Raw genomic sequence first — 15,062 nt, 5'->3', positions numbered from 1 at the left:
GGAGACTTGATCAGAGATTTGTTGCAATTGCATTTTAACTAATAGTATGTTTACAGCAAGCATGTAGTAACAAGGCTTCATTTATTCTCCTGAAGTTTGTTGTCTGTACGTTTAAGTGTATACTATTTAAAGACATTTCGAACCTTACTTTAGCCTGCAAGATTTCTTAAAAAAAAAAAAGATAGCTTGCACAGGGCATACATTGTAACCTGTTGTTCTTTTTTAATGCCCACAAATTTACAGGACAGCTTTCTTGGTTGGTGTACATCATTGGCGCTGCCATAGGTGGCCGTGCTTCATTCTCAACAGCTGATGACCATGATGCAATGGATGGGGAACTGGTCTGCAGGTGGGTGCTGCAGATCGTTTCTGCTAGTTCATTGTGCTCATATCCTAAGGTTCGTGATGACCAAAAGGGGAACACTCCAGCAGCTCAGACAGATTTTATGTATTATTAGATTGACTGCGAATGTGTAGTGTAATAAGCCAAATCATAGTAGGCAAATTGCACACGTATGAACCAGGCTCATAGAACAACTGTCTTGTAGTGCTGCATGCAACAAATGATGAGGGTAATTGCTGCGTAGAGTATATTTAGTGGTAAATATGTTTAGTTTCTACGTGATAAATAGTTAATACCTACCATGGTGGCTTAGTGGCCATGGCATTGGCTATTAAGCAAAGGGCCATGGGTTTAATTTTCATCCATGACGGCACCATTTTGATAGGAGCAAAGTGCAAAAACGTCAGTGTTCCTAAACTTGGGGCTCGAAATTAACCCAAAAATTCTTCAATATAGTGTGCCATTATTCGAATCTTAGTTTTGGCTTGTAAAATTGCAAAATTAGTTGTAATTTTAATATAGTTAAGGCATGGCCAGCATGTCGACATGCAGTCTATGTGGAAGTGCTAATGGCCAGCAGTTTAATAAGGTCTTAAAAAGTTCGCTTGAAAATCTTACTATACATCATTGATAAAAAAGCCAGGCAAAAGTAGCATTTTAGTTTTGGTTTGTTTTTTGATGCAAAATAAACCAGAGTAATTATGAGGCAGAATTTATTATATTGCAGTTAAGCCTCGAAGTAATGAAGTCAATAAAATTGGCAGTGCACTTCTTTATATCATAACTTTGTCAACCCCATAAATGCTTTTTCTTTTTAACATTTCCCAACCATTATTGTGCATTATTTTCTTTATTGCTGATTTCGAGTGTGATTGTACGAAAAAGCAGCTTGCCAATGTTTAAAAAAGTGTAGATATATATATATATATATATATATATATATATATATATTTGTACCGCATGCTTAGTCAAATCAACACAATAAAGTTTATTTCTGAACAATACATAGGAAACCAGCAGCCTGCTATAAAAATTAAAAACTTGTAAACAAAAAGTTGCAGATGCCACTTACTTCTTTACTAATACCCCTGTCGCATGGGTACCCGTAAACTCCATTTAACTTCCTCGTCTTTACGTCAATGGAGATGCGATTGGTGTCACACGGTCTCCCATATGTCAAGGAAGTTAAATGAAGCTTTTCGCAAAGGGAGTTCGGCGATCTTGCTTAGCCGCAGAAGGGAGTACTCTCGTCCCCAGTAATATAGTTACGGAAAAATTAGCCGCAGTCAACACAGGAATAAATGTTATCTCTATTAAAAGTTCATTCACAGCATAATCATCCCATGACATGCGTTTAACGATAAGGAAATGCATGTACAAGTGTACATACTCTGCACACAATCACTCGCCAAGAGCCACGGCGTCACCATTTTCAATACTTTCTTTGAGTCCGGGCCAACATGCCAGCCATTTTACTCATGCGCATCGTTGTGTTTACATGTCTGCAACATGTTCGCCTTTAATTGTTGTGCTTCTTATTCTACTGCATGTCCAAAATTTATAGCAGTGGTTGATGCGGGTCTTCTTTCTTGTTCATCGACGCCAGTAGTCGTGCCGGCACTAAATGCGAACTGTTGTGGGACCTATTCACATCAAGGGCTTCGTGGTGAACGCGAGACCTTTGCTCATTCGATATTGTAAAGAAAATTGTGATCTTCGTGGTACAGTGCAACTTCAAAGAACTCGGAATCGGCATATGTAGAGAAGATGCTTACCAAAACAAAAGTACAGTGTGGCCAACATTACTGCCAACTTGCTTGCAGGTATACACGTTTGTGACAAAAGCCAAAACATTTTTCTTGTTTTGGTGTAAATAAATTGGAGTTTATATTATCACACGTACGATTGAAAGTATTTTAAGAAGTATTAGACGTGAATTCTTGCATGCAAAAGTGCTGCAGCGCCTAATGAGCCCCTTGGGCCTCCTGTCCAAAGGTTGTAAAAATGCCATGCGACATGGGCGTAACTCCATCTCTGTCGAACTACCTAGGGGAATTTTATGATGATGGAGTTTAATGGAATTCGGTGGCTTTGTGACAGGTATTATGTAGGCTAAGCAACCTTGGGCTATTTTACTCAGAAAGCATTGGGACTGTATAAAATTTTAAACGCGGAAAAATAACAAATAACGCAAAGCGGCTGCACCGGTGAGCACTCGCCATGTTTGCTTTTGAGCTGTCTTCATCATCACTGGAGGAGCTGCTCAATTCATCGGCATCGTCGTCTTCACTTCAGCACGCAAGATAAACATCTGTATCCGAATCATCATCACATGAATAATACGTTGAAAATGAAAAGCTTCTTTTTCATATTGATGGGCATAGGTTTTCGCCACAGCACGCTATCTTTCCATATAAAAGCTGTGCTCCTGTCTTGGGAGAACACTGAATTGTTCAAGTAACTGCTGATATCTAGTGAATTACATGCAATCTAAGCCATAGACGAGCATTTCTCGTCATGAATACAAGGCTGTGCCTATTCCTTTAGCTCGTCCAAAGCACCTAAGGCGTTAACTTGACTTTTCACCTTTTATGAAAGGTTCAGTTAGTGAAGGATTTTTGTGCCCAGGAAACTGTTGCAAGAATGTTCTAATAATACAGCAATAGAAAAAAATTTTATTAAGGCAAAAAAATTACTTTGTTAAACCTGAGACGCTGCATCAGTGAAAACATCTTCATAACGCCTGCACATGATGCTTAAAGGGGCCCTGCAACACTTTTTGAGCATAGTCAGAAAATGCTGCCAATCTGTAGTAGAAGCACCCGAGAACATGCGAGCCAAATGTTATAGCGCAGTACGCGACCTGTAATTCACAATAAATTATCAAAGTTGGCTAAAAGTCGCTTTCTCTTCTCTTGACAAATGATGGAAGACGCTTAAAAATCACACGTAGATTACCCATTTATTAGCCATTGGCTGATTTGAACATGGGGCGCTCGATTGTTACAGAGATAGCTGCGAGAGGTCGTCACTTGCCCATGTGTGTGCACATGATCGCACTGAAAAAGCCGTGTATTTGAAGAAAAAAAAAAAGAAAATAGTGCTCAAGGTCACGAGGCGCGCGTGAAGTTTTTTGTTTGCCCCTCCCATCCCCCTCTGCTTAGCTTCCAGTGCTTTCGTTGGGGCGAGAGAAGAAAATGCAATTGCAGCGTCTGACAAATCTTTGTAACTCCGCTTGTACTGGACAGATTCTTAAAATTTTTACAGCGTTTAATTTGTGAGGCAATTCCCTTTTTGAGTGAAATAATTCCATGGTTACTCAAAAAAGTGTTTCAGGGCCCTTTTAAAGGCCAACTCCGGCGATTTTTCGAGGTCAGTGGGTCTCAATGAAATTCACTGGGTAAGTTCATTTGCACGTTTGCGCCATTCATGCCAAATTGAAGGCTTGAGAGTTTTGCAGATTCTTTTCAACTGAATTTTATAGCTTGCCTCGAAGCGCTCACCTCACTTGCCAGAATTAATGACAACATTGTGTGTGTGACGTTGAATTTTGCCTGGCGGAAGGGACAAACTGATGTGCCACTTCAGCGTCTGCTTGAAAGCTATGGATTGTGTGGTTTTGCTTGTCGCTTCCTTGGTTGAGCATGCGATTTTTTTTTTCCGTGTTGATGGGTGTGCGATAGGTGCCAAGTGGTGTTGCGTTGTGAACCACAGACTATTTGCCATATATATTCACCATAACAGCGTAAGCGTTTTAGCCGATCGCCCCGGACACGAAGTGCCATTTGGCGGACATTACGTGCAATCAGGCAGGTTCCGGCAGCGTCAGGCAAATCTTTACGTCACACATAGAAGCGCACTTGGTTGGGTTTCGGTTTCAATATTCCCGCAGGGGCATCTGCTTATGCAGGCGTTTGGGTGTGTAGCGACACCACGGACCCGAGCTAATGAGGGGGTTTCGACTCCCTCCCATGCCTAGCCGTGCGTGGCTGTGCCGTGTCCGGGGAAAAGGGGGATTATGGGGGTTGAGGGGACGCCGGGTGATTGGACCTTTAAGGCCCCCCGGCAGAGGCAACACCCCTTTGGCCCCAGCTTCATGTAGACGGCGCGCCTGGACTGACCCACCCAGGGGAAATCGGCAGTCACCTTTTCCTATCCCTTCCTCTCTCTCTACACCTTCGTCTTTGCCATCATTTTTTGTCTTTCCTGTCTTCTTGTTTCTTCCTTTTACTTCCAATTTTCCTGGTGGGCGAGGGTTAACCCTGTGCAAATAGCCTACCTTAGTCTAGGCGCATGGGGTTATAGTGGCGTTGTACGGCTGGCGTCAGCAAGTTTTTAGTACTTACGAACTTGTTGGGCTCCATGATGGGTGGTCGCCAACGCTGCTGAATAAAAATAAAACCAGCATGCATAAAGCATTCCCCTCACTTGGCTCGTATCGGCTTGAAGCAGGTACGCACCGATGACATTAACTTTTTCAACAGGCCAACAGAAACATTTCCTCACTTTCATGTCATCCACTGTGAAAAAACTGGAAAGCAAGCCAGGACCGTCTCTCCCTTTGTAGTTGCTAGATGTCTTACCAAAACTCTTGACGCTGGATACTAGGTAACCAAAATGGCTAGCAGAGACCTCCTCCTCAAAATCCGGGAAAAAGAACAATTTGAAAAGCTAGACCGTCTCTCGGCTTTCGGTGGTATACCAATAACTATAACACCACACAGATCTATGAACATAACTTGCGGAGTGGTATCTGACATGGACTTACTTGAACTGATCGAGGCTGAACTTTTGGAGGGGTGGAAGAGCCAAAATGTTACTAATGTACAGAGAATTATTATCAGAAGAGACAAAAAGGAAACATCAACGAAACACCTAATACTCACCTTTGCTTCCAGTAAATTGCCAGAAACCATTCAAACAGCGTACACAAAAACTTCAATCAGGCCATACATACCAAACCCCCATCGTTGCTTCCAATGTCAGAGGTATGGCCATGGCTCTAAAAGCTGTCGTGGTCGCCAGACCTGTGCACAATGTGGAGCCCTGGGCCACGTGTCTGAGAACTGCAAAGAGCAGTTGCACTGTGTAAACTGTGACGGAAACCATGCTGCATATTCACGTTGCTGTCCATACTGGAAGAAAGAAAAGAAGATAATAACGATGAAAGTGAAAGAAAACATTTTTTTTAAGGAAGCTAGGAAAAGAGTCTCGCCATTTTATGGCCAAACGTATGCTGATGCGGCGCGTCAGGGGGCACCACCGCACTAGCCCCCGTCACTCCTTCGGCCCGCTCATAGCCAGCCGGTGGTGGTGGCACCTGCCTCCAGGCGGCTGTAGTCCAGACTACACCGCCTACTCCCGAACAGAGACTGGAGACACTAGGGTCCTCAGGTCTCAAGGCCTCACTTCACCAGGCGAGGCCCAGAATTCAAACAACCAGCTCGCACGTGCGGGCATCCAGTGCCTTCGAGGAGGCAATGGATACGTCGGTAAGCTTGGTGCCGAAAGAGCGGCGTGGCTCCTTAGAGTGCGTCAAGAAAACAAAAAAAAGCAAATAACGGGGCGTGGAGATGGCACTGTTACTTGAATTCGAATTTCCCGGCTAAACAGCCACTCGCTTTTCGTACACACAGCACTACTTTACATTCATTATGAACACTCAAATTATACAATGGAACGTCAGGGGCCTTATCAGAAACCTTGATGATATCGAAGAACTTTTACACAAACACTCACCAAAAGTGCTGTGTGTACAAGAAACACACCTGAATTCAAAACACACCAACTTTCTTCGTAAATACATTATTTTACGAAAGGACCGTGATGATACCATGACATCATCCGGAGGTGTTGCCATTATACTGAATCAAAGGATTGCATGCACCCGCTTTCAACTCCAAACATCTCTTGAGGCAGTGGCTGTTCGAGCTGTGCTTTTCGACAAACTCTTAAAAATTTGCACTCTTTACGTACCTCCAAGCTATCACCTACAAAAACATGAATTCCAGTCCTTAATCGATGAACTCCCAAAACCTTTTGTTCTCCTTGGAGACTTCAATGCGCATAGCAGGCTATGGGGCGACTCTCGTGACGCCCGAGGTCGACTGATTGAACAGTTTCTTCTCTCTTCCAGTGCGTGTCTTCTGAATCGAAAAAAAAACAAGTTATTATAACCTCGCTAACAGTACTTATTCCTCAATAGACCGAAGCATAGTATCTCCATCGCTTATGCCTCTACTTCACTGGAAAGTCATCACTAATCTCTACGGAAGTGACCACTTTCCCGTAGTTTTAAGCACACCTACATCAACTGAATGCCCGCCACAGGTTCCCAAATGGCTAATAAGCCAAGCCGATTGGGAACAGTTTTATACCATTACTCATTTAAGTTGGTGCGACATATGTACTTTAGGCATTGATGCTGCTGTCAACTACTTCACTTCGTTTTTGATTGATGCAGCAACAAAATGCACCCCACAAACGAATGGACACTTTGGAAAACGACGTGTGCCATGGTGCAACTCTTGAGTGCCAAAATGCGTGCAAGCAGCAAAACAAAGCATGAAGGTTGCTTCGGAACTCACCAACAGCCGAAAATCTTGACTGCTTTAAGAAAATAGTCTCAAGGCAGGAGAACACGTCGGCAGGCCAGAAGAGAAAGCTGGCTGGAGTTTTTGTCAGGGATCAATTCATACACACAGGAGGCTAAAGTCTGGAACATAGTTGGTAGGGTAGCAGGAAGACAAGCACACAAACTCTCACTGGTAAACACACAGCGTGACACATTGGAAGATCAGGCGAACTTCCTCGTTGCACACTTCGAGCGGGTGTCCAGCTCCTCGCACTATACTGATGCTTTCCAAAAATACAGAACAAAAATAGAAAAGCAAAAACTCTAACACAAATGTACGAGATACGAGGCGTACAACCAAGCTTTCAGCTTAGCTGAGCTCCAAACATCACTGAACTCCTGCAGTGATTCCGCTCCAGGTTCTGACTGTGTGGTTTACGAAATGTTAAAGAAGCTACCAATCGAAACTCAAAAAACCTTACTTTGTTTGTACAATGCTATTTGGTTCTCTGCCACTATCCCTACTTCCTCGAAAGAAGCTGTTGTTATTCCCATTTTGAAACAGGGCAAGGACCCTTCTTTAGTTTCAAGTTACAGGCCTATTGCGCTTACAAGCTGTCTGTGCAAACTTTTCGAAAAAATGATCAACTGCCGACTTGTACATTTCCTTGAAACAAACAATTTGCTCGACCCATTTCAGTGCTGGTTTCGAGAGAGTAGATCCGCCACCGACCACCTTGTTCGTATTGAGGCACAGATCAGAAACGCTTTCGTTCATAAGCAATTATTTCTCTCTGTGTTCTTTGATATCGAAAAGGCATATGATACAACATGGCACTTTGGAATACTAAAAGACCTGTCCCACCTTGGCGTGCATGGCAGGATGTTTACTGTAATCGAAAGCTACCTATCAAACCGGACATTCTGAGTTCGAGTAGGCAGCGTGCTTTCACAAACATTTGTCCAAGAAACAGGCGTGCCACAAGGTGGTGTACTTAGTTGCACACTTTTTCTCGTCCAGCTTGGCTTTAGATCTTGCAATCTGGCCATGTGTGAGCGCCAAGTTCAGCTTGGTTTGAACAAAGTCTCCGATTGGGCTGAAGAAAATGGGTTCCGACTGAATGCACAGAGAAGCACGTGTGTCCTTTTCTCCATGAAGGGAGGTATTCATCCTGAACCCGATATTGAACTGCATGAGAAACATCTTTCCGTTAATACCGAACACAAATTCTTAGGCCTAATCTTGGACACCAAGCTAACCTTCAAAGCACACATCAAATATTTAAAAAACAAGTGCATAAAAGCTATGAACGTTCTAAAAGTGTTGTCTCGCACTACGTGGGGAAGCGACAAGTGTTTAATGAATCTGTATAAAAGCCTCGTACGTACCCGCCTTGACTATGGGGCAATATCATATCAGTCTGTGACACCTACTGCCCTTAAAATGCTTGATTCTGTTCATCATCTAGGCATTCCCCTCTCTACGGGTACTTTTCGTACTAGCCCCGTAGAGAGCCTGTACGTGGAATAAAACGAATGGTCGCTCCATCTACAGAGGTGTTACATATCTTTTAAATATTATCTTAATGTAAACGCAGACAGGGGTCACCCATCCCATTCCACAATCAATGACATGTCAAGCCTTGCTGTGTTTGAAAAACGGCCTTCTATGAGAGTGCCCTACTCACTCCGTGTGAGGGGCTTAGCGAAGGAAACCGGTGTGCCACTCGAACACCGCTTGATGGCTCCCGCAGTATGCCTGCCACAGTGGCAGAGGCAGGCGATAGATTGCGACGTGTCTTTTTTGGAGGTTACAAAGCATGCACCAATCACACATATCCAGGCATACTTCCTTGAACTACAACATGAATACACATGTCCTGAGTTCTTTACGGATGCTTCAAAGCCTAACATTTCTGTCTCCTACGCAGCTGTCAGCCCATTCTTTTCGGAAGCCGGCGTTCTGCACTCTGATACAAGCATTTTCACTGGCGAAGCTTATGCCATACTTGCGGCCGTTAAACACATTAAGCAAATAAAACTACAGAAGGCAATAACATATACAGATTTCCTAAGCGTAGTAAAAGCTCTGAAAACACCTAAAAAGCACAAAACCCTGTCCTTGTCTCACTTTATTCACTCCTATGCACAGTCTACTCATCCAAGCAGCATGTTGTAGTCTGCTGGGTGCCAGGGCACCGTGAAATACAAGGCAACATTCTGGTGGACCAGCTAGCTGGATCTGCCAACAAAACCGCTACCGATACATCGATACCAGTTCCTGCACTCGACTTGAAAGCATTTTTAAAGTAAAAGCTCAGGGATTATTGGCAGAACACATGGGACACACACACAGGTAATAAATTGCATATCATCAAGCCGCAACTTGGTCACTGGCTGCCAGTATCAAAATCACGCCATACAGAAGTTATACTCACAAGGTTAAGAACGGGACGTACATACGCTACACATTCATTTCCTCTGTCTGGTGGCGATCCATCTTTGTGTGAAAGATGTGGAGAAGCGCTCACCGTACTTCACATTCTGATCCCGTGGAAGGAGTTAGACACGCTAAGAAGACAACACTCTCCATTACCCTACCGACAGCAGATACCCCTTCACCCTGCAATGTTTGTTGGTAGGGAACCACTTTTTACACATAAATCATTGCTAGCTTTTTTCAAGAGAGGTTCATACTTTTCGTATTATATACCCGGGAGTTCCGTAGCACGACCTCTCCCGAGAGGTCTCCGCTGCGGTGGCTACACTGAACAAAGCACTTGCCTCACGGCCCTTGGACGCAAGGGTGTGAATGATGGAGGCACTTGTGCTAATGCCATACATGTCAATCATCGTTTTTATTATCACAAACTTTTGTAATGCATGGTCATGTTTTTATTACTTCTATGTTTTTACCCGCATTAGAGCGAGGGATTTTATGGCCCATATACAGCCGCTTATCACAATCATTGTCCATATCTCTTGTAACATGAACTGGTGCTTTTAGGCCATGAAATGGCCCTTGCGCCACAAAACATCAAACATCATCATCATCATCACTGGTTTCGATATTGCGGTTTTTCGGTGATTAAAAATTATTTTAGGATTTTTCGAGCATTTCAGTTATCGGGCACGTGAGAAGAGTGTCTAAGGAACATAAAAGCACCATAATCCTGACATGGTCAATAAATCGCAGGAGTTGGCCCTTAAAGCCAAAAGAAATGCAAATAATGCTTGGTGTTCAAGGGAGACACTGGTCCAAAAACTACTTTTCTGAAAATTTCACACAATGTGTATATTTGATTTCTGAAAAAAAAAAGCAACTGCTTTTTGTCTATCGTGCATGAATTTCAAGATATTGACTGTTTTATAAACTTGCATTCTACCAGCCTTCCAACAGCTTCCTCAAAAAACACTTTATGTATATGATATCTCTGCATTCTATAAAGACCAGACATTGTGTTATAACCATTACTTATTTTTAGCTGTAGTATCAATTTGGAAGTTATGGCTTTAAAAAGTGCAGTTTATAAAAATCAAAGATTGTTGCTTAATCTTACTGCTGAATAAATCACTACTATAAATGAAACCGTTGTAATTTTTTTGTGTTCTTGCACCAATCAGTGCCCAAAATTTCAAAAACTGTTAGAATCATCAAAATCTTGACTTCTATATCAACAGATATTCTGTACATCAACTTATGTGATGAAAAATGGGGTTTTGATAAAATGAGAAAAGGAGTGGAGAAACCATGGGGAGCTCTTATTTTGAATGGGAGGAGGCATGAATTAATGTTCTTATGATTGTAGAAGCCACCAGGCACATAGTCATCATTTTTCGCGGTAGTAAAGTTTCCTTTCACTCTGGTCTTGCTGGTGATGTGCTGTGTTTTTGCAGCTGCCAATACCATTTCCTGTCATATGCATGAGCAATTAAGAACCTCTGATGACTGCCTGCCATTGCACTGTTGTCAGTCAGCCATCTCCACCAGATGGTAGACTAAGCGACGATGCTCCACTCTTTAGCAGACGAATCCTTAAATGTTGGAAGGAAGCATTTATCCTGTGTAATAGAAATGCACCAATGCTGTGCGAGTACATTTTCTGAAAGCATGATGGCTTAGTTTTTGCCAGACGAAAAACGTTCTTATTTCAGGAACGTCTAAAAAAAGTGTCTTTCAAGTGAGACCAAAATGCCTATGCTGCTTAACATGTTTTCTGCGTGGTGTGCTGTTGAATAAAACTACTTGAGATGCGTTTGTGGGCAGAAATGCTCATGAAACTGACTTCAAGGTCCTATAACTGACAAACGTGCATTACTTATCTGAAATGTTTTAGAAATTGCTTTTTCAGACTCTATACTATTGAAAAGTAATTTAAAAAATTGATTTGGAAAAATATTTTTGCATTCCAGGCAAGTGTTTCTCCTCTAATTTGCGAAAAGCAAACCTATCGTGGCAAATACTGCCACCAGAGCTTGTCATCAAAATCTTGTGTTGCATGAAGTGGTGTGATGCCACTGCAATCATGTGCACAAGGGGTGGGGGCATCGTGAATGCTAGAAGGAAGTCAAATACAAATTTAATAGTAATGACACCGAATCAAATACGACTGCAATTACTATCGAAGTAGCTTTTGGCAATGAGGCAGCCATTTACAAAGCATCTCTAGTGTAATATGGTAACAAAATGAAAAATTGGCCTAGGATTGCACATTTTATTTGAAATTAATGTTCACAAGCTTCAAGAAATAAACATTGTGGTACGTCTTTATGTATAGTACACTCAAACCTTATTATGACACAGTTGCGTCTTACACGAAAATAAGTTTGTTATACGTGAGAATTCGTTATAAAGGTATACTTCTAACACTATATCTATTGCAAGAATATTTTTCATTTACTTCGTTTTAACCAATATTTGAGTATATCCTGGCTCATTATATAGATGTTTGATGGTATACAGCTTGTAGGCAGCTACAGCTTATGTAGGGAGCTTTCATGAATGTTGGCGATGCTATGCACTCTGGGTAGGCATTCATTTTTTTTTTGTCAGATGCGGCTGGGGAGTGCAGCAGCACAGTCGTGTTTGCAAGCATATGCGTAGGCTGCTGGTGTGATCGAGTGTGAGTGCACCGCAAATTTAACTCCAAGGAGTGTCATGCACGCTGTCAGCCTCACCAAAAGACTATACCGCAACGCTGTGCCACTAAGACCTCGAGCGGTATGAAGAAGAGGAGACTTGGCTGATTGACTCATTCCCGTTTCGTGCTTGCGACTGTGTTAGCGACGTGAACTTGTGGCCGTGCGTTGACAGCTCCGATGTTGACGAATTCCTCATTCCGAGAACAACTTTTACCCAGACGGGGTTGAAGTTGAGAAAGTTGTAACCAGCGGCTGGGTGTGGGAGCCGTGGGTGAAGAAAGTCGCCACCAACACCGTGATCGTCGTCACTCAAGCAAGACAGGTTAAATTGAGGAGCGCTCTTCTCGTGCACGTACGCCGCACTCCACATAAAATCACAGCACAGTGAGATAGGAGAGGCTTTGCCGTTCCCGGCCATGCATGTGCAGTGCGTGGCAGGGACCTCACCATCGCTCTTGCCCATGAACAAGACGTCGGTGGGGCGCTTGTTAAAGCACTTAGAGTGGTTAACCTGGACAGGAACAAAAATTAGCATCTACGGCAAAATCAAATAGTTTAACATGTCTTACTTGAGTGACGATCATTCACTCACGGCTCCCCCACTCAGCCACTCGTCAAAATGTTGGGGCCCTAGAGGGCCTTTCTCGACTCTAACCACTGCCAGGTAATCAAACGTTTCCTCGAAACGATAAATTTGTGAATATTGGCACTGTCGACGCGCAACCAGAAGCCCACGTCACACAGTCGCCCGCACGAAGGGTGAATGGGTCCACTCAGCAAATTGTCGTCGCTTTTTTGTACTGCTCGAGCTCTTTCTGGCATAGTGTTGCAGTGTAGTCCTTCAGTGAGGCTGACATCGTGCACGACACTTCTTGGAGTTGCATTTTCGTCGCGCTTGCTCTCGATCAAGGCTGCACTTCTGTTCTTCCCTGCCACCTCTGACAAAAAAAATGGCTGCCTGCCCATAGTGCACAGTGTCGCTGCTGTTAATGCAAGCTCTGACAAAAAAATGGCTGCCTACCCATAGTGCACAGTGTCGCTGCTGTTAATGCAAGCTCCCTATACAGTTTTCGAAATATTTTGTAACTATAGGTTGAAATACAGTAGTGACTACAGTTCTCAAAGTGGTACTTCGTCGTCATCATCATGAATTTCATTGTGTTAAGGAATTGGTGACATGCACTTCAGTGACACTGGATTTTTAAGCAAAACCGTCTTTATCCTTCGTAAACAAGAAATATTATTGTTCACAGTCCTACCGTTTTGTAAAAGGTTGAAGGCAGCCACAGTCATTGATGTGCTAGAAACAAGGTGTGGGACCAGGCTTAATTATATTAACTTTTCTATTTGTCAAACCGACTCAGTCATAAGTCACATAGCAATAATAGTAACTGTTGCTTTGTTACATTCTTGTAGGGTTCTGCAGCTGATGCAGCTGAGAGACTCTCGACTCCCCTTGGGTTCGTGCTCTGGAGAAAGGTTGGAGCTGGCTCTACTGAGTTTTTTTGAGCAGTTTCGCAAGATCTACGTTGGTGACCAAGTTCCAAAAACATCCAAGGTATGCGCGTTTCTGTTGTTCATGTGGAGATTTCGAGGATGCTTAGTTGTGAGGAAAAAGCGGGAAGGTGTTGCCCTACTACGTGGGTTCTTAAACTGGGTTCTGTGGAATCCTGAGGTTTATGAAGGGCATTTCAGGGTTCCACGAGTGGTCATGATGAATGCAACCTGCTCACATTTTACTGCCATTGGCACCTAATAAGAAAGCTTGCATTGCATTTTGCATTCAATGAAGCCATCAGACCCCCCTCCCCCGCATCAGATTGACTTTTTCATTTAAAAAATTAGGGTTCTCCGACACTCTGGAAAAGCCATTCAGGTTGCTGGAGGCCTGAAAGTTCAAGTACCCCAGCTTTACTAAATTTAATCATCATCATCTGCCTACCTACGCCCACTGCAGGGCAAAGGCCTTTCCCATGTTCTGCCAACCAACCCGGTTCTGTGCTTTCTGCTGCCAGGTTATACTTGCAAACTTCATCTCAGCTGCCTACCTAATTTTCTTTCTCCTCGTGCGTTGGCCTTCTCTTGGAAATAAGTTGCATACCCTTAATGAATTGCGCTTCTCGCTTTTATGCGCTTCGTGCTTGGTCATGTCCGTTACATCTTGATTTCAACTATGAAAATATCTGTGAAATGGAAAAAATTCAAAAGAAAGCTGTTAGGTTTATGTATAACAGTTTTGGTCGTACTTCAATAACATGTTTATTAGCAAAAGCTAACCTCCCAACACCTACTCAACGAAATAAAGTATTAAGATTGAAATTTTTCTTTCATTTAGTTAAAGGTTATTTTAAGTTAGACTTATCACATATACTTCATTTGTCCACAGGATATACCACAAGATAGAGGCATGCCTTTACAATAACCCCATTTTCCACCCGTAATGACACATTCAAGTATTCGTTCTTCCCTAGGAGAATTACCGAATGGAATAACCTTAGTAACGAAGTTGTTTCCCAGTCATCCTTGAACCTTTTTGCTGCGCAGCTCTAGCAGCGAGTGTCTAATTTCTATGACATGTGCTCCTGTTGTTTATTTCAATCACTGCAACCATTCTCCACTTGTGATCGTCTTGAATTTAGCGCTCATTTCTCTATATGTTGTTATGCCGGTTTATTACAAACCACTGTTCTTTTTTTTTTCTTTATGCAAGTGTGTAAATGCCTTACCTGTTTTATATTTATTTGTTTGCCGATTTGTAAACTTATCAAAGGTATATCCACCCTGCCAAAACCCTATGTTAGGCCGATAGTTATAGCGCAAGAACAAAACGACGACACAGAGACAAGAAGGACACGAAAGACACGAGCGCTCGTGTCTTTCGTGTCCTTCTTGTCTCTGTGTCGTCGTTTTGTTCTCGCGCTATAACTATCGTCATGCCATACCAACTAGCCCAAGCTGCCACACCTATGTTAGGGTTGCAGTATTCATAAATAAATAAATAAA

General features: G+C 42.8%; 1 protein-coding gene across 7 annotated transcripts in view; it reads left to right on the top strand.

Annotated features, from left to right (window-relative positions):
* Nucleotides 1–15,062, top strand: part of Ranbp16 (Ran-binding protein 16) — a 180,261-nt gene that overhangs the window by 59,881 nt on the left and 105,318 nt on the right. For all 7 annotated transcript variants that reach the window (XM_075877168.1, XM_075877164.1, XM_037427078.2 and 4 more), the window contains 2 exons: nucleotides 244–349; nucleotides 13,476–13,617. In XM_075877168.1, the coding sequence (XP_075733283.1) occupies nucleotides 244–349; nucleotides 13,476–13,617 (248 nt within the window). The remainder of the gene's footprint in view (nucleotides 1–243; nucleotides 350–13,475; nucleotides 13,618–15,062) is intronic.

The sequence above is a fragment of the Rhipicephalus microplus genome, chromosome X (genome assembly GCF_043290135.1).
Source record: "Rhipicephalus microplus isolate Deutch F79 chromosome X, USDA_Rmic, whole genome shotgun sequence".
NCBI lineage: Eukaryota > Metazoa > Arthropoda > Arachnida > Ixodida > Ixodidae > Rhipicephalus > Rhipicephalus microplus.
This window is presented reverse-complemented; position numbering and strand designations above follow the sequence as displayed.